Source organism: Oncorhynchus gorbuscha, unplaced genomic scaffold (genome assembly GCF_021184085.1).
Source record: "Oncorhynchus gorbuscha isolate QuinsamMale2020 ecotype Even-year unplaced genomic scaffold, OgorEven_v1.0 Un_scaffold_141:::fragment_3, whole genome shotgun sequence".
NCBI classification, from domain to species: domain Eukaryota; kingdom Metazoa; phylum Chordata; class Actinopteri; order Salmoniformes; family Salmonidae; genus Oncorhynchus; species Oncorhynchus gorbuscha.
In genome coordinates this window covers 752,031-772,500 of record NW_025744684.1, presented here as the reverse complement: position 1 = coordinate 772,500, position 20,470 = coordinate 752,031, and the positions used below count along the sequence as shown (strand labels likewise).

The 20,470-nt window shown below is 45.5% G+C and overlaps 1 protein-coding gene across 1 annotated transcript in view; it reads right to left on the bottom strand.

The window, feature by feature from the left end:
- The window catches only part of abcb4 (ATP-binding cassette, sub-family B (MDR/TAP), member 4), a 33,551-nt gene extending 25,749 nt beyond the window's left edge, over positions 1–7,802 (bottom strand). Inside the window, exons 1-5 of the mRNA XM_046332442.1 lie at positions 7,649–7,802; positions 7,118–7,187; positions 6,831–6,900; positions 4,879–5,035; positions 3,991–4,039 (exon numbers count right to left, since the gene is read on the bottom strand). Of these exons, the coding sequence (XP_046188398.1) occupies positions 3,991–4,039; positions 4,879–5,035; positions 6,831–6,900; positions 7,118–7,179 (338 nt within the window). The 5' untranslated portion in view covers positions 7,180–7,187; positions 7,649–7,802. The remainder of the gene's footprint in view (positions 1–3,990; positions 4,040–4,878; positions 5,036–6,830; positions 6,901–7,117; positions 7,188–7,648) is intronic.
- Between the last annotated feature and the right edge of the window lie 12,668 nt (positions 7,803–20,470).

The window sequence follows — 20,470 nt, the reverse complement described above, 5'->3', positions numbered from 1 at the left end:
AACTGAGCAATCGGGGGGAGAAAGGCCTTGTTCAGGGAGGTGGTCACTCTGACAGAGCTCTAGAATTCCTCTGTGGAGATGGAAGAACCTTCCAGAAGGACAACTATCTCTGCAGCACTCCACCAATCAGGCCTTTATGGTAGAGTGGCCAGACGGAAGCCACTCCTCAGTAAAAGGCACATGACAGCCCACTTGCAGTTTGCCAAAAGGCACCTAAAGACTCTCAGACCATGAGAAACAAGATTCTCTGGTCTGCATCACGGCCTTGCATGGCAACTGCTCGGCCTCCGACCGCAAGGCCCTGTAGAGGGTAGTGCGTCCTTTCACGCTGTTTGTGTATCGCCCTGTCGTGTCGTGTTTTCCTCAGATGCTGCGTGGTGAGGGTCTGAGTCTGTCTGGTTCAGGTGCGTACCTCTGTTCCCTGTACATCACCGGGGCCAAGCTTCCTGCCATCCAGGACCTCTTTTATTTCACCTTTATTTAACCAGGTAGGCAAGTTGAGAACAAGTTTTCATTTACAACTGCGACCTGGCCAAGATAAAGCAAAGCAGTGCAACAAAAACAACAACACAGAGTTACACATAAACAAACATACAGTCAATAACACATAGAAAAATGTATGTACAGTGTGTGCAAATGTAGAAGATTAGGGAGGTAAGGGAATAAATAGGCCATAGAGGCGAAATAATTACAATTTAGCATTAACACGAGTGATAAATTTGCAGATGATGATGTGCAAGTAGAGACACTGGGGTGCAAAAGAGCAAGAAGATAAATAACAATATGGGGATGATAGTGGGTGTGATAGTTGGGTGTGCTATTTACAGATTGGCTATGTACAGGTACAGTGATCGATCGGTAAGCTGCTCTGACAGCTGATGCTTAAAGTTAGAGAGGGAGATATAAGTCTCCAGCTTCAGTGATTTTTGCAATTCGTTCCAGTCATTGGCAGCAGAGAACTGGAAGGAAAGGTGGCCAAAGGAAGTGTTGGCTTTGGGGATGACCAGTGAAATATACCTGCTAGAGCGCGTGCTACGGGTGGGTGTTGCTATGGTGCCCAGTGAGCTGAGATAAGGCAGGGCTTTACCTAGCATAGACTTATAGATGACCTGGAGCCAGTGGGTTTGGCGACGAATATGTAGCGAGGGCCAGCCAACGACAGCATACAGGTCGCAGTGGTGGGTAGTATTTGGGGCTTTGGTGACAAAACTGATTTTTCTGTGATAGACTACATCCAGTTTGCTGAGTAGAGTGTTGGAAGCTATTTTGTAAATGACATCGCCGAAGTCAAGGATCGGTGGGATAGTCAGTTTTACGAGGGTATGTTTGGCAACATGAGTGAAGGAGGTTTCGTTTGTGAAATATGAAGCAGATTCTAGATTTAATTTTGGATTGGAGATGCTTAATATGAGTCTGGAAGGGGAGTTTACAGTCTAACCAGACACCTAGCTATTTGTCGTTGTCCACATATTCTAAGTCAGAACCGTCCAGAGCAGTGATGCTAGTCGGGCGGGTGGGTGTGGGCAGCAATCGGTTGAAGAGCATGCATTTAGTTTTACTAGCATTTAAAAGCAGTTGGAGGCCTCGGAAGGGGTGTTTTATGGCATTTAAGCTCGTTTGGAGGTTTGTTAACACAGTTTCCAAAGAAGGGCCAGATGTATACAGAATGGTATAGTCTGCATAGAGGTGGATCAGAAAATCACCAGCAGCAAGAGCGACATCATTGATGTATACAGAGAAAAGAGTCGGCCCGAGAATTGAACCCTGTGGCACCACCATAGAGACTGTCAGAGGTCCGGACAACAGGCCCTCCGATTTGACACACTGAACTCTATCTGAGAAGTAGTTGGTGAACCAGGTGAGGCAGTCATTTGAGAAAGCAAGTCTGCCGATAAAGAATGCGATGATTGACAGAGTCGAAAGTCTTGGCCAGGTCGAAAGACGGCTGTCTTTTATCGATGGCAGTTATGATTTCGTTTAGGACCTTGGGCGTGGCTGAGGTGCACCCATGACCAGCTCGGAAACCAGATTGCATAGTGGAGAAGGTACGGTGGGATTCAAAATGGTCGGTGATCTGTTTGTTAACTTGGCTTTCGAAGATTTTAGAAAGACAGTGCAGGATGGATATAGGTCTATAACAGTTTGGGTCTAGAATGTTCCCCCCTTTGAAGAGGGGGATGACCGTGGCAGCTTTCCAATCTTTGGGGATCTCAGACGATACAAAAGAGAGGTTGAACAGGCTAGTAACAGGAGTTGCAACAATTTCTGTGGATAATTTTAGAAAGAGAGGGTCCAGATTGTCTAGCCCAGCTAATTTGTAGGGATCCAGATTTTGCAGCACTTTACATTTACATTTAAGTCAATTAGCAGACGCTCTTAGAACATCAGCGCTCTGGATTTGGGTGAAGGAGAAGCAAGGGGGGGCTTGGGCAAGTTTCTGCAGGGGGTGCCGAGCTGTTGGCCTGGGTAGGGGTAGCCAAGTGAAAAGCATAGCCAGCCATGGAAAAATGCTTCTTGAAATGATTGATTATTGTAGATTTATCGGTGGTGACAGAGTTTTCTAGCCTCAGTGAAGTGGGCAGCTGGGAGGAGGTGCTCTTATTCTCCATGAACTTTACAGTGTCCCAAAACTTTTTGGAATTATTGCTACAGGATGCAAATTTCTGTTTGAAAAAGATAGCTTTCGTAAGTCCCAGTCTATACCAGGCAGTGTCAGAGGAAGGCCCTAAAAATTGTCAAAGACTCCAGCCACCCTAGTCATAGACTGTTCTCTCTGCTACTGCACGGCAAGCGTTACTGGAGCGCCAAGTCTAGCTCCAATAGGCTTCTAAACAGCTTCTACCACCAAGCCATAAGACTCCTGAACAGCTAATCAGATGGCTACCCAGACTATTTGCATTACCCCCTCCCCTCACTCTATGCTGCTGCTACTCTCTGTTATTATCTATGCATAGTCACTTTAATAACTCTACGTACATGTACATATTCAGCGTATGTGACAAATTAAATGTGATTTGATGTAACCAAGATTGAACTATTTGGCCTGAATGCCAAGCGTCACGTCTGGAGGAAACCTGGCACCATTCCTACGGTCAAGCATGGTGGTGGCAGCATCATGCTGTGGGGATGTTTTTCAGCAGCAGGGACTGGGAGACTAGTCAGGGTTGAGGCAAAGATGACGGAGCAAATTACAGAGAGATCCTTGATGAAAACCTGCTCCAGAGTGCTCAGGACCTCAGACTGGGGCAAAGATTCCCCTTCCAATAGGACAATGACTTTAAGCACACAGCCTAAACAACGCAGGAGTGGCTTTGGGACAAGTCTCTGAATGTCCTTGAGTGACCCAGCCAGAGCCCGGACTTGAACCCGATCAAACGTCTCTGGAGAGACCTGAAAATAGCTGTGCAGCAATGCTCCCCATCCAATCTGACAGAGCTTTAGAGGATCTGCAGAGAAGAATGGGAGAAACTCCTCAAGCTTGTAACATCATACCCAAGAAGACTTGAAGCTGTAATCATTTTCAAAGGTGCTTCAACAAAGTACTGAGTAAATGGTCTGAATACTTATGTGAATGTGATATTTCAGTTTAATTTTAATATAAATTAACATTTCTAAAAACCAGTTTTTTCTTTGTCATTATGGGGTACAGTGTGTAGACTGATGAGGGGGGAAAAAACTATTTAATCAATTTTAGAATAAGCCTGTAACATAACAAGATGTTAAAAAGTCATGGGGTCTGAATACTTTCCGCATGTAGACACTGGTATGGTGCTGGAGAACATGAATAGAAGGTTGAAAAGTGGAGGAATTGCCCTTTAACTATGCAGTTCACCCTGTCTAGGTTATGAAAATAGATTAAGTCCAAGTTCCCGTGAGATACTGTGAGAATTTGCGGACTCACGGATACGGAGCCTCTGAAATAGATCCGGTCAAAGATCAGGAACTACTCCCTTCTTGGTAAACTGAAATATCATTGAGTCTTAGCCTCACCCCGTCATCTCCTCTCCCAGAGTGGTGTTGGAAACAGGGAACGTGATGTCTAGAGCAGGAAAAGACAGTTAGACAGTTAAAGGGCAATTCCACCACTTTTCAACCTCATGTTCATTATCTCCAACACCACACCAGTGTCTATATGTGAAAACAGCCTGTTTCTATGATCTGTGGTTAAAAAGACAAGAAGAAAGGTCCTAAAAAAGTGTAATCTGTGACAAAAAACAGTGATTTTCAAAATCTGCAATTGAGTTTGTAGCCAGAGGGTATTTTCTTGCTCCCCGCATCACCTCAAATCTCATATTTTCATGTTTTTTAAAACTGTTTTAGCTTTTTATGATGTCATCAGGTATAACTACTTAACTTTATATTTTAAAAAAAGATGTAGAAATGCATTGTTTTCACATGTAGGCACTGGTATTGCGTTGGAGATGAAAATGAGGTTGAAAAGTGGTGGCGTTGTCCTTTAAGAGTGTGTGTGTGTGTGTGTGTGTGTGTGTGCGTGTGTGTGTGTGTGTGTGTGTGTGTGTGTGTGTGTGTGTGTGTGTGTGTGTGTGTGTGTGTGTGTGTGTGTGTGTGTGTGTGTGTGTGGTTGCATGCATGCTTGTGTGTGTGTGTGTGTGTGTGTGTGTGTGTGTGTGTGTGTGTGTGTGTGTGTGTGTGTGTGTGTGTGTGTGTGTGTGTGTGTGTGTGTGTGTGTGTGTGTGTGTGTGTGTGTGTGTGTGTGTGTGTGTGTGTGTGTGGGACTGTGTGTGTGTGTGTGTGTGTGTGTGTGTGTGTGTGTGTGTGTGTGTGTGTGTGTGTGTGTGTGTGTGTGTGTGTGTGTGTGTGTGTGTGTGTGTGTGTGTGTGTGTGTGTGTGTGTGTGTGTGTGTGTGTGTGTACTCACTGGTGAAGTTATTCTGTGTCTGTATGGAGTCTCCTATGAAGCTGTCAGTCATGTCCCCAAAGACAATACACATGAGAGGGAGGACCGTTCCATTAACCATAGCCATGATGGTCCCCAGCACAATCATCAACCTGTCCCAACCATCAGCAAACCTGAACTATAGAGGCATGGGGGAAGAGGAGCGAGAGTGAGGGGAGGGTGGGGTATGATGGAAGTGAGAGATTGGGAAGGATAGAGAGAAAGGGAGTGAGAAGGGGCAGGGGAGAGGGAAGGGGAGAATGAATTAAAGGGGGAAGGATAAGTGGGGAGGAAAAGGGACAGAGATGGACAGATGAGCAGAGAGAGAAAGAGAACATATGAAGGTAATGAATACTCTGAGTCATTTTGTATGTAGAACTCCAGTATGTTTCTCCAGTGGTAGAGGACCCTAACCAGAGGAAGTTTAACCAGCTATTCTACTGGCCCAGCAGGGGAACAGAGGAAATTCAACCTTCAGCTATGTTACTGGCCCAGCAGGGGAACAGAGGAAATTCAACCTTCAGCTATTCTACTGGCCCAGCAGGGGAACAGAGGAAATTCAACCTTCAGCTATTCTACTGGCCCAGCAGGGAAACAGAGGAAATTTAACCTTCAGCTATTCTACTGGCCCAGCAGGGAAACAGAGGAAATTCAACCTTCAGCTATTCTACTGGCCCAGCAGGGAAACAGAGGAAATTTAACCTTCAGCTATGTTACTGGCCCAGCAGGGAAACAGAGGAAATCCAACCTTCAGCTATTCTACTGGCCCAGCAGGGAAACAGAGGAAATTCAACCTTCAGCTATTCTACTGGCCCAGCAGGGAAACAGAGGATATTTAACCTTCAGCTATTCTACTGGCCCAGTAGGGAAACAGAGGAAATTCAATTGTCAGCTATTCTACAGGCCCAGCAGGGAAACAGAGGAAATTAAACATTCAGCTATTCTACTGGCCCAGCAGGGAAACAGAGGAAATTCAATCTTCAGCTATGCTACTGGCCCAGCAGGGAAACAGAGGAAATTAAACCTTCAGCTATTCTACTGGCCCAGCAGGGAAACAGAGGAAATTCAATCTTCAGCTATGCTACTGGCCCAGCAGGGAAACAGAGGAAATTCAACCTTCAGCTATTCTACTGGCCCAGCAGGGAAACAGAGGAAATTAAACTTTCAGCTATTCTACTGGCCCAGCAGGGAAACAGAGGAAATTCAATTGTCAGCTATGCTACTGGCCCAGCAGGGAAACAGAGGAAATTCAACCTTCAGCTATTCTACTGGCCCAGCAGGGAAACAGAGGAAATTTAACCTTCAGCTATTCTACTGGCCCAGCAGGGAAACAGAGGAAATTCAACCTTCAGCTATTCTACTGGCCCAGCAGGGAAACAGAGGAAATTAAACTTTCAGCTATTCTACTGGCCCAGCAGGGAAACAGAGGAAATTCAATTGTCAGCTATGCTACTGGCCCAGCAGGGAAACAGAGGAAATTCAACCTTCAGCTATTCTACTGGCCCAGCAGGGAAACAGAGGAAATTTAACCTTCAGCTATTCTACAGGCCCAGCAGGGGAACAGAGGAAATTCAACCTTCAGCTATTCTACTGGCCCAGCAGGGAAACAGAGGAAATTCAACCTTCAGCTATTCTACAGGCCCAGCAGGGAAACAGAGGAAATTCAACCTTCAGCTATTCTACAGGCCCAGCAGGGGATAGATGAAACAGACCACTCCCCAACCCCCCCTATTTCCACATTCATGTCTGATCTGGGTTCCAACTTTACACGCATGCAAGCACGTTGCACGCACACATACAGTCACATGCACACACATTCGCACAGCCACCCACCCATACACACACACACCAATAATACCTCAGGGCCCTGATAATAAATAGTCTACAGTGTGTAAAGCTGGAGAAGTATGTGACAGTTTATCTCGGCTACTCACCAGAGCTATGGCGCCAATCATCGGCATCTTTGGCTCTTTCTCCCCCTTTTTCTCTTCATCTTTATCCTCTCTAGAAGAGACAGAATATCCACAACATCATTTTATAAATCAATTTAATATAATAATCTTTAAACTTTAAAAGCGGCAGATAAAGTTATTAAGTTATTGAGTTAGTTAACTCAGGAACTAGACCGCAATTCCAAGGAAGGAATAATAACACAAATCAATTGTTGACAACATACAAACACCCAAAGACAACATTCTAGGCAGAGCACCTAAATATTTACCCAATGTCTCCGTTTTGCTCAAGCTTGACTTTGGCCACAGCTATCTCGTCCTTCTTGCCCATGGCTGGGTCTTATGGCATGTAGGAAACAATACAGACAGGTACAACCGTACAGGTGAGATCGCAAAGACGTGTAACGGTAAGATATTTAAGCGTCCTCAAGAGTCTGGGGAAAGACAAACTTTGACACCTGCAATAAAGCATTTAAGGGGCTAACCCACAGGCTGAACTCATCATGGACGTGCGTGCGAATTCATTGCTGGTTGCATGATACTGACTCCGGTTCTTGACCACAGAACTAGAATGAGATTCTATTTCTATGGTCTGGACTCGGTAATGAATTAACACCCTCAATATGCCTCAGAAGTCTACTTCATATTTATTAAGCCTACTTTTGAAATAGTTGTGTAGTATAGGCTATAGTCTAGACTTGTCTTGTAGGCTATTAGAAAAAGCAGTTGACATGACAAAGTGTAACGGAAGATCCGGTCGAGTACATAACAAATACATAATGGTTGTTAGATAAACTCACCGCTTCTTTCCCGCCAGTTGGTCCACTATCGGTGCTTTACCCCCCAGCTCCGGTGCTGTCCTCTCGTTATCTGCCTCTGTTTCTCCCTCACAATATAGAAACAAGGGAGGCAGCAGCGCTTCTCTTATATCATAGTTTCACCGGGGTGACATCATTTACTGCCGCGTGCCGCCCCTGCTCAAATCACACCTTCTGATGTCCATCAAACGTATGTCTGTCCTTGACTTCGACGTCAGGAGCTGCTTTAAGGGAGGCGACAATGACCTATAGGGTTATGGCTGAGTGTGTGTCTTTGTTATTACATTACAGATACGGAACATGGCCATCTCATGTTGCCGCTATTTGAGAGACAACCACCGCTACTCTACAAAAGTGATATTATCTTTCTCTCACAACATCGTGAACCAACAGTGGGCATCCATATAGCCAATGTCCAATCTCTTATAAAGAATTGAGAGCCTACCAGTTCAGCAAAATGAACATCCTATTGACTGTTCCATCTATTGACGTGCCTAGAACACAGAGTGAACAATGACTATAAATGATCTAGGACTAGCCTATAGTAAAACTCCCCAGGGGTGCAGTGGGCAAAGGCACTGCATCTCAGTGCAAGAGGCGTCACTACAGTCCCTGGTTCAATTCCAGGCTGTATCACATCCGGCCGTGATTGGGAGTCCCATAGGACAGTGCACAATTGGCCCAGCATCGTCTGGGTTTGGCCAGTGTAGGCAGGCATTGTAAATAAGAATATGTTGTTAAATGACTTACCTAGTTAAATAAATAAAAATTGAGTTACTATCACACTCCAATGCCCCTTACCTCTATTTGTAATTGTTCAGCTTTAGGCCAAAACACTTTCTGTTATTAATTACATTGAGAACACACACTGTAAAAAAAAATAAACCCACAAATATATTGTTTCAACTAATTAAGTAACTGGTTCCACATGCTATTTTTTGTTTATTCAACTTTTGAAGCTAAGTGTTACCTGAACAACAACAAAGAATTGTTGGCCCAAACTTAGATCCAACTTGAGAAAATGGTGGCAAATTTTCAGTCAATAAAAAATTATGTGTTTGCTCAACTTGTTCATTCAACTATAAATGAACATTGATGATGTTCTTTTCCCTCCAGTCTGAGTTAGTGCTTTGTCTTGTTCACTCTGTTCTAATGTGTTCTGTCAGCTTGTAGAGCATTGAAAAGGGATAAAGACTCCCACACTGCCATTTACCTCTCTACATTTGTTAATCATTGTCATCATCAGGGATTGGTACAGGGTTCACATACCCACAGACAGACAGTATGGTGGCCAGTGAGTTGCTCTTATTGATACAACCATTAACTTCCCCTCAGAATCTCTCTGGCCTGTCTCTCTGGCCTGTCTCTCTGGCCTGTCTCTCTGGCCTGTCGCTCTGGCCTGTCTCTCTGGCCTGTCTCTCTGGCCTGTCTCTCTGGCCTGTCTTGGCCATTGATCAGGCGGGAATGACTGGACATCGGACAAAATATTCAACCACTGAAGGACAATGGAGTAAAAAACATGTATATCTCAATGACAAGCTAAACCAGAAAACATTTCTCTACTGAGCTTCCAATCTCCATTGTCCTCCAAGACTGTCTGAATATAATGTATGGTTAGACTGGTAGATAATGTGAAGTGAAATGACAGTAGACACCTCCCCTCGTGTTGGGCTGGTAGATAATGTCAGTACACAGTGAAGTGACAGTAGACACCTCCCCTCGTGTTGGACTGGTAGATAATGTCAGTACACAGTGAAGTGACAGTAGACACCTCCCCTCGTGTTGGACTGGTAGATAATGTCAGTACACAGTGAAGTGACAGTAGACACCTCCCCTCGTGTTGGACTGGTAGATAATGTCAGTACACAGTGAAGTGACAGTAGACACCTCCCCTCGTGTTGGACTGGTAGATAATGTCAGTACACAGTGAAGTGACAGTAGATACCTCCCCTCGTGTTGGACTGGTAGATAATGTCAGTACACAGTGAAGTGACAGTAGACACCTCCCCTCGTGTTGGACTGGTAGATAATGTCAGTACACAGTGAAGTGACAGTAGACACCTCCCCTCGTGTTGGACTGGTAGATAATGTCAGTACACAGTGAAGTGACAGTAGACACCTCCCCTCGTGTTGGACTGGTAGGTAATGTCAGTACGCAGTGAAGTGACAGTAGACACCTCCCCTCGTGTTGGACTGGTAGATAATGACAGTAGACACCTCCCCTCGTGTTTGACTGGTAGATAATGACAGTAGACACCTCCCCTCGTGTTGGGCTGGTAGATAATGTCAGTACACAGTGAAGTGACAGTAGACACCTCCCCTCGTGTTGGACTGGTAGATAATGTCAGTACACAGTGAAGTGACAGTAGACACCTCCCCTCATGTTGGACTGGTAGATAATGTCAGTACACAGTGAAGTGACAGTAGACACCTCCCCTCGTGTTTGACTGGTAGATAATGACAGTAGACACCTCCCCTCGTGTTGGGCTGGTAGATAATGTCAGTACACAGTGAAGTGACAGTAGACACCTCCCCTCGTGTTGGACTGGTAGATAATGTCAGTACACAGTGAAGTGACAGTAGACACCTCCCCTCGTGTTGGACTGGTAGATAATGTCAGTACACAGTGAAGTGACAGTAGACACCTCCCCTCGTGTTGGACTGGTAGATAATGTCAGTACACAGTGAAGTGACAGTAGACACCTCCCCTCGTGTTGGACTGGTAGATAATGTCAGTACACGGTGAAGTGACAGTAGACACCTCCCCTCGTGTTGGACTGGTAGATAATGTCAGTACACGGTGAAGTGACAGTAGACACCTCCCCTCGTGTTGGACTGGTAGATAATGTCAGTACACAGTGGAGTGACAGTAGACACCTCCCCTCGTGTTGGACTGGTAGATAATGACAGTAGACACCTCCCCTCGTGTTGGACTGGTAGATAATGACAGTAGACACCTCCCCTCGTGTTGGACTGGTAGATAATGTTAGTACACAGTGAAGTGACGGTAGACACCTCCCCTCGTGTTGGACTGGTAGATAATGTCAGTACACAGTGAAGTGACGGTAGACACCTCCCCTCGTGTTGGACTGGTAGATAATGTCAGTACACAGTGAAGTGACGGTAGACACCTCCCCTCGTGTTGGACTGGTAGATAATGTCAGTACACAGTGAAGTGACAGTAGACACCTCCCCTCGTGTTGGACTGGTAGATAATGTCAGTACACGATGAAGTGACAGTAGACACCTCCCCTCGTGTTGGACTGGTAGATAATGTCAGTACACGATGAAGTGACAGTAGACACCTCCCCTCGTGTTGGACTGGTAGATAATGTCAGTACACAGTGGAGTGACAGTAGACACCTCCCCTCGTGTTGGACTGGTAGATAATGACAGTAGACACCTCCCCTCGTGTTGGACTGGTAGATAATGACAGTAGACACCTCCCCTCGTGTTGGACTGGTAGATAATGACAGTAGACACCTCCCCTCGTGTTGGACTGGTAGATAATGTTAGTACACAGTGAAGTGACGGTAGACACCTCCCCTCGTGTTGGACTGGTAGATAATGTCAGTACACAGTGAAGTGACGGTAGACACCTCCCCTCGTGTTGGACTGGTAGATAATGTCAGTACACAGTGAAGTGACAGTAGACACCTCCCCTCGTGTTGGACTGGTAGATAATGTCAGTACACGATGAAGTGACAGTAGACACCTCCCCTCGTGTTGGACTGGTAGATAATGTCAGTACACAGTGGAGTGACAGTAGACACCTCCCCTCGTGTTGGACTGGTAGATAATGACAGTAGACACCTCCCCTCGTGTTGGACTGGTAGATAATGACAGTAGACACCTCCCCTCGTGTTGGACTGGTAGATAATGACAGTAGACACCTCCCCTCGTGTTGGACTGGTAGATAATGTTAGTACACAGTGAAGTGACGGTAGACACGTCCCCTCGTGTTGGACTGGTAGATAATGTCAGTACACAGTGAAGTGACGGTAGACACCTCCCCTCGTGTTGGACTGGTAGATAATGTCAGTACACAGTGAAGTGACAGTAGACACCTCCCCTCGTGTTGGACTGGTAGATAATGTCAGTACACAGTGAAGTGACAGTAGACACCTCCCCTCGTGTTGGACTGGTAGATAATGTCAGTACACAGTGAAGTGACGGTAGACACCTCCCCTCGTGTTGGACTGGTAGATAATGTCAGTACGCAGTGAAGTGACGGTAGACACCTCCCTCGTGTTGGACTGGTAGATAATGTCAGTACACAGTGAAGTGACGGTAGACACCTCCCTCGTGTTGGACTGGTAGATAATGTCAGTACACAGTGAAGTGACAGTAGACACCTCCCCTCGTGTTGGACTGGTAGATAATGTCAGTACACAGTGAAGTGACAGTAGACACCTCCCCTCGTGTTGGACTGGTAGATAATGTCAGTACACAGTGAAGTGACAGTAGACACCTCCCCTCGTGTTGGACTGGCTGAAAGGGCTAAAAGGAACAGGTGTGTGTTATTGTCCCTGACTATGTGCATGTCAAAGACCAATTCAGATAACACATGACTGTTATACAACATTCAATAAACACACACCAGTGTGTGGGCTAAAGGTACAGTTAGTCAGGAGCTTCTCTACGCACACACACACACACACACACACACACACACACACACACACACACACACACACACACACACACACACACACACACACACACACACACACACACACACACACACACACACACACACACACACACACGCACACACGCACACACGCACACGGCTTATATGCTCAGCGATCATAATATGCTCTCCATCTATGTCTCTTTTTCCTATAACTTATTTGTTTTATTGTTGATGCTATGAAGCACATGTTTACCATTATTACGTCCACCGTCTACCGAATAGCAGCACTGTAGAAACTATTACACTCAACTGAACGACTTGATTAGTGTAGTGTTAGCTAGCTACATAGTTGTCTTTGCTGTCTTCGTATCCAAGATAATTGTGTAGTTTAGAGTGTGTAGTCTTAGAGTGATTATCTTAATTTACCGAGGTTAGCTAGCCAGCTATTTGTCGTCCTTAACGTAGGAGACACTGCTAGCTAGCCAACAGCTAGCCAACGTCTACCGAATAGAACTTCCGCACTCAACAACCCGGTCGCATTCCGCTTCGCTCCACAGGTAGTATCACATTTTCATTTCATTTCATTACAGTACAACGATTTGATTTGTTTGATCGTAGCTAGCTACATAGCTAGCTACATAGCCGACTTTGTATCAAAGATAATTGTGTAGTCTAGAGCGATTTTCTAGGTTAACTAGCCAGCTATTGTCGTTCTTTTAACGCAACGTAACGTAATCAACACTGCTAGCTAGCCAGCTAGCCCCCGAATAGCAGCACTGTAGAAACTATTACACTCAACGGAACGACTTGATTAGTGTAGTGTCAACAACGCAGCCACTGCCAGCTAGCCTACAAAGTCAACAACGCAGCCACTGCCAGCTAGCCTACTTCAGCAGTACTGTATCATTTTAATCATTTTAGTCAATAAGATTCTTGCTACGTAAGCTTAACTTTCTGAACATTCGAGACGTGTAGTCCACTTGTCATTCCAATCTCCTTTGCATTAGCGTAGCCTCTTCTGTAGCCTGTCAACTATGTGTCTGTCTATCCCTGTTCTCTCCTCTCTGCACAGACCATACAAACGCTCCACACCGCGTGGCTGCGGCCACCCTAATCTGGTGGTCCCAGCGCGCACGACCCACGTGGAGTTCCAGGTCTCCGGTAGCCTCTGGAACTGCCGATCTGCGGCCAACAAGGCAGAGTTCATCTCAGCCTATGCCTCCCTCCAGTCCCTCGACTTCTTGGCACTGACGGAAACATGGATCACCACAGATAACACTGCTACTCCTACTGCTCTCTCTTCGTCCGCCCACATGTTCTCGCACACCCGAGAGCTTCTGGTCAGCGGGGTGGTGGCACCAGGATCCTCATCTCTCCCAAATGGTCATTCTCTCTTTCTCCCCTTACCCATCTGTCTATCGCCTCCTTTGAATTCCATGCTGTCACAGTTACCAGCCCTTTCAAGCTTAACATCCTTATCATTTATCGCCCTCCAGGTTCCCTCGGAGAGTTCATCAATGAGCTTGATGCCTTGATAAGCTCCTTTCCTGAGGACGGCTCACCTCTCACAGTTCTGGGTGACTTTAACCTCCCCACGTCTACCTTTGACTCATTCCTCTCTGCCTCCTTCTTTCCACTCCTCTCCTCTTTTGACCTCACCCTCTCACCTTCCCCCCCTGCTCACAAGGCAGGCAATACGCTCGACCTCATCTTTACTAGATGCTGTTCTTCCACTAACCTCATTGCAACTCCCCTCCAAGTCTCCGACCACTACCTTGTATCCTTTTCCCTCTCGCTCTCATCCAACACTTCCCACACTGCCCCTACTCGGATGGTATCGCGCCGTCCCAACCTTCGCTCTCTCTCCCCCGCTACTCTCTCCTCTTCCATCCTATCATCTCTTCCCTCTGCTCAAACCTTCTCCAACCTATCTCCTGATTCTGCCTCCTCAACCCTCCTCTCCTCCCTTTCTGCATCCTTTGACTCTCTATGTCCCCTATCCTCCAGGCCGGCTCGGTCCTCCCTCCCGCTCCGTGGCTCGATGACTCATTGCGAGCTCACAGAACAGGGCTCCGGGCAGCCGAGCGGAAATGGAGGAAAACTCGCCTCCCTGCGGACCTGGCATCCTTTCACTCCCTCCTCTCTACATTTTCCTCCTCTGTCTCTGCTGCTAAAGCCACTTTCTACCACTCTAAATTCCAAGCATCTGCCTCTAACCCTAGGAAGCTCTTTGCCACCTTCTCCTCCCTCCTGAATCCTCCCCCTCCTCCCTCTCTGCAGATGACTTCGTCAACCATTTTGAAAAGAAGGTCGACGACATCCGATCCTCGTTTGCTAAGTCAAACGACACCGCTGGTTCTGCTCACACTGCCCTACCCTGTGCTCTGACCTCTTTCTCCCCTCTCTCCAGATGAAATCTCGCGTCTTGTGACGGCCGGCCGCCCAACAACCTGCCCGCTTGACCCTATCCCCTCCTCTCTTCTCCAGACCATTTCCGGAGACCTTCTCCCTTACCTCACCTCGCTCATCAACTCATCCCTGACCGCTGGCTACGTCCCTTCCGTCTTCAAGAGAGCGAGAGTTGCACCCCTTCTGAAAAAACCTACACTCGATCCCTCCGATGTCAACAACTACAGACCAGTATCCCTTCTTTCTTTTCTCTCCAAAACTCTTGAACGTGCTGTCCTTGGCCAGCTCTCGCGCTATCTCTCTCAGAATGACCTTCTTGATCCAAATCAGTCAGGTTTCAAGACTAGTCATTCAACTGAGACTGCTCTTCTCTGTATCACGGAGGTGCTCCGCACTGCTAAAGCTAACTCTCTCTCCTCTGCTCTCATCCTTCTAGACCTATCGGCTGCCTTCGATACTGTGAACCATCAGATCCTCCTCTCCACCCTCTCCGAGTTGGGCATCTCCGGCGCGGCCCACGCTTGGATTGCGTCCTACCTGACAGGTCGCTCCTACCAGGTGGCGTGGCGAGAATCTGTCTCCTCACCACGCGCTCTCACCACTGGTGTCCCCCAGGGCTCTGTTCTAGGCCCTCTCCTATTCTCGCTATACACCAAGTCACTTGGCTCTGTCATAACCTCACATGGTCTCTCCTATCAATGCTATGCAGACGACACACAATTAATCTTCTCCTTTCCCCCTTCTGATGACCAGGTGGCGAATCGCATCTCTGCATGTCTGGCAGACATATCAGTGTGGATGACGGATCACCACCTCAAGCTGAACCTCGGCAAGACGGAGCTGCTCTTCCTCCCGGGGAAGGACTGCCCGTTCCATGATCTCGCCATCACGGTTGACAACTCCATTGTGTCCTCCTCCCAGAGCACTAAGAACCTTGGCGTGATCCTGGACAACACCCTGTCGTTCTCAACTAACATCAAGGCGGTGGCCCGTTCCTGTAGTTTCATGCTCTACAACATCCGCAGAGTACGACCCTGCCTCACACAGGAAGTGGCGCAGGTCCTAATCCAGGCACTTGTCATCTCCCGTCTGGATTACTGCAACTCGATGTTGGCTGGGCTCCCTGCCTGTGCCATTAAACCCCTACAACTCATCCAGAACGCCGCAGCCCGTCTGGTGTTCAACCTTCCCAAGTTCTCTCACGTCACCCCGCTCCTCCGCTCTCTCCACTGGCTTCCAGTTGAAGCTCGCATCCGCTACAAGACCATGGTGTTTGCCTACAGAGCTGTGAGGGGAACGGCACCTCAGTACCTCCAGGCTCTGATCAGGCCCTACACCCAAACAAGGGCACTGCGTTCATCCACCTCTGGCCTGCTCGCCTCCCTACCACTGAGGAAGTACAGTTCCCACTCAGCCCAGTCAAAACTGTTCGCTGCTCTGGCCCCCCAATGGTGGAACAAACTCCCTCACGACGCCAGGACAGCGGAGTCAATCACCACCTTCCGGAGACACCTGAAACCCCACCTCTTTAAGGAATACCTAGGATAGGATAAAGTAATCCTTCTCACCCCCCCCCCTTAAAAGATTTAGATGCACTATTGTAAAGTGGCTGTTCCACTGGATGTCATAAGGTGAATGCACCAATTTGTAAGTCGCTCTGGATAAGAGCGTCTGCTAAATAACTTAAATGTAAATGTAAATGTAATTATCCACCTGTAGGGCTATCCAGAGGTTTTTTTCTCTTGGGTTTGTTATGCCATATAATCAACTACCACTGTGTTCTCACGTTGAACCATGAAGTGTCACTCATTGACAATATCCCAATAAAAAAAGTGGGTGTTATACTGTGACATCACTTCTTGGGTTTTCGTCACACGCTGACTCAGTAGAAGTGGATGACATGAAGTGATGTCACCGGTTAATGAAGGATTGACCTAAAAACAACATATAGGCACTGGAGTAATATGAGTTAAAAGGTTTTAAGACAAAAAGCACGTTAGGATAGGTTAACTTCCTTGATGTTAATGTCTTACTATAGGATGAATATATGAAGTATCTAGGTTTGTTCAGTCAATCTACAGATAGATTGAGGTTGTGTCTCACAAAAGTAGGTTAAGAATCTGTTACTAGTCAGTCAGATAAAGTCCCTCCTCCCTATCAAAATGTCAGACACCAATTAATCCCAAAGACATTATACCATTTTTCTTCCTTTTTATCTCTGAATGGTTGGGAAAGGGCTCAAAGCATTTCACAGATCAAATCTACACCTGTTGCATTCGGCCCATGTGACAAAAACAATGTGATTGGATTTTAACAATCTTCTATATCTATGAATCATTCACTGAAGCTCTTTCAGCTGTTATTGTGGTGCTTCAATAGGTTCAGATTTGCCCCTATACTTACTTTCTGAGAATCAGGAAGAGAGATCTGCTCTTTTTCTCTGGTTCTGATGTCAACCACAGAACTAGTGACTACACATTCAGGAGGTTGGAGATAGAAGCTGAGGTATGGAGTGCATGTCTGTATTCTAGTCTTCAGGGTTCTTCTCAGGCTCAAACCAGTTCCAACCAGTTCTGAGGAACAGGGGAAGAAGAACAAGGTCAGAGATTCTAATTGGTAAAGACTGTTTAACCTTTATTCAATCAGAAAAAACCCTTGAGGTTGAAAATCTCTTTTGCAAGAGAAACCCACAGTGTGAGAAAAAATGGCAAAACTAGCCAGCAAGTGTTTTCGAAAGTTTGTAGAAAAATAATTACATAATATATGTATGTACAGTGGGGCAAAAAAGTATTTAGTCAGCCACCAATTGTGCAAGTTCTCCCACTTAAAAATATGAGAGAGGCCTATAATTTTCATCATAGGTACACTTCAACTATGACAGACAAAATGAGAAAAAAATCCAGAAAATCACATTGTAGGATTTTTTAATTCATTAATTTGCAAATTATGGTGGAAATAAGTATTTGGTCACCTACAAACAAGCAAGATTTCAGGCTCTCACAGACCTGTAACTTCTTCTTTAAGAGGCTCCTCTGTCCTCCACTTGTTACCTGTATTAATGGCACCTGTTTGAACTTGTTATCAGTATAAAAGACACCTGTCCACAACCTCAAACAGTCACACTCCAAACTCCACTATGGCCAAGACCAAAGAGCTGTCAAAGGACACCAGAAACAAAATTGTAGACCTGCACCAGGCTGGGAAGACTGAATCTGCAATAGGTAAGCAGCTTGGTTTGAAGAAATCAACTATGGGAGCAATTATTAGGAAATGGAAGACATACAAGACCACTGATAATCTTCCTCGATCTGGGGCTCCACGCAAGATCTCACCCCGTGGGGTCAAAATGATCACAAGAACAGTGAGCAAAAATCCCAGAACCACACGGGGGGACCTAGTGAATGACCTGAAAGAGCTGGGACCAAAGTAACAAAGCCTACCATCAGTAACACACTACGGCGCAAGGGACTCAAATCCTGCAGTGACAGAGGTGTCCCCCTGCTTAAGCTAGTACATGTCCAGGCCCGTCTGAAGTTTGCTAGAGAGCATTTGGATGATCCAGAAGAAGATTGGGAGAATGTCATATGGTCAGATGAAACCAAAATATAACTTTTAGGTAAAAACTCAACTCGTCGTGTTAGGAGGACAAAGAATGCTGAGTTGCATCCAAAGAACACCATACCTACTGTGAAGCATGGGGGTGGAAACATCATGCTTTGGGGCTGTTTTTCTGCAAAGGGACCAGGACGACTGATCCGTGTAAAGCAAAGAATGAATGGGGCCATGTATCGTGAGATTTTGAGTGAAAACCTCCTTCCATCAGCAAGGGCATTAAAGAGGAAACGTGGCTGGGTCTTTCAGCATGACAATGATCCCAAACACACCGCTCGGGCAACAAAGGAGTGGCTTCGTAAGAAGCATTTCAAGGTCCTGGAGTGGCCTAGCCAGTCTCCAGATCTCAACTCCATAGAAAATCTTTGGAGGGAGTTGAAAGTCTGTGTTGCCCAGCAACAGCCCCAAAACATCACTGCTCTAGAGGAGATCTGCGTGGAGGAATGGGCCAAAATACCAGCAACAGTGTGTGAAAACCTTGTGAAGACTTACAGAAAACGTTTGACCTCTGTCATTGCCAACAAAGGGTATATAACAAAATATTGAGATAAACTTTTGTTATTGACCAAATACTTATTTTTCCACCATAATTTGTAAATAAATTAATTAAAAATCCTACAATGTGATTTTCTGGATTTTTTTTCTCAGTTTGTCTGTCATAGTTGAAGTGTACCTTTGATGAAAATTACAGGCCTCTCTTATCTTTTTAAGTGGGAGAACTTGCACAATTGGTGGCTGACTAAATACTTTTTTTGCCCCACTGTATATATATGTATGTATTTTATTTTGGGGGGATTTTAGTTTTTGGTCAAAAAATGAATAAAATCACCAGGAATTCAGCACAAAATTAGTTTGATTTAGGTCTGCTGTTCACCTCATATTCCCATGAATAAAAATATATATATATGTGTCTCAATGTAATCAAGTTATGAAATTATTGTTATTTCCCAATACAATGGTATGAAATTATTGTTATTTTCAAATACAATCTAATTTTGGGCATAGTTGTGGACAATTTGCAGTGTACAAATTATTATAATTATGTTCCAGCCCCCTGACCATCCACTCCAACAAAAATCAGGCCGCGGCTGAATCTAGTTGGATACCCCTGCAGTAGGGGCACCTCTCGTTTAGTTAGAAAATAGTTTAACCCCTGAGATGAGGCATCTTGTTTCCTCAGAGAAAAAAGTGACAAAACAAAACACATCAAAACAGTTTTGATTGGTCTGTCTCAGTAGAGTTTTGATTGGTCTGTTTCAGTAGTGTTTTGGTTTGTCTCATTCGAGTTTTGATTGGTCTGTCTCAGTAGAGTTTTGATCAGTCTGTCTCAGTAGAGTTGTTGTCTTGAGGTAGATAAGTAGCCATTGCATTTCATCAGTAGCCCAAAAACACTTTTTTCAATATCCATGAATCTCCTTAAACCTGGGGTGTCAAACTCATTCCATGGAGGGCCTAGCGTCTGCTGCCTTTTCCTTTCAATTAACACCTAGACAACCAGGTGAGGGGAGTTCTTTGCTAATTAGTGACTTTATTGCTAATTAGTGACTTTAATTCATCAATCAAACACAAAACAGTGAAAACCCACAGACACTCAGCGTCCATGGAATGAGTTTGACACATGTGCCTCAAACTCACCAAATGACCCTGTGAATCTCCTCTGCTATAAACACCATACTGACTATTCCCACTGAGCGTGTGTCAGATCAGTGTCCAAGGCACTTCAGGAAAGGGGAGGAAGGATTCAGGTATTGGAACAGATGCAACTCACTTCATGGCCACTGGGGGTCCCCATCTAACTGAAAAACTGACTGATTAAACGAATATAAAAAACCTTGCTTTGCTTTCTGTTTATTGTTGCAGCACCATTTCAGCTAGTCAAATTACTGTACATATAAATAGCTTATATTTGGCGAATAAAGGTTATTCTCATTCTGAACATCATCAATATATTACACAAAACAATAACCATATAGATTATGTATACTGCACAAAAATATAAACGTAACATGTAAAATGTTGGTCCCATGTTTCATGAGATGAAATAAAAGATCTGAGAAATTGTACATACACAAAAAATGATCTCAGACTTTATGCACACATTAGTCTACATCCATGTTAGTGAGCATTTTTCATTTGTCAAGATAATC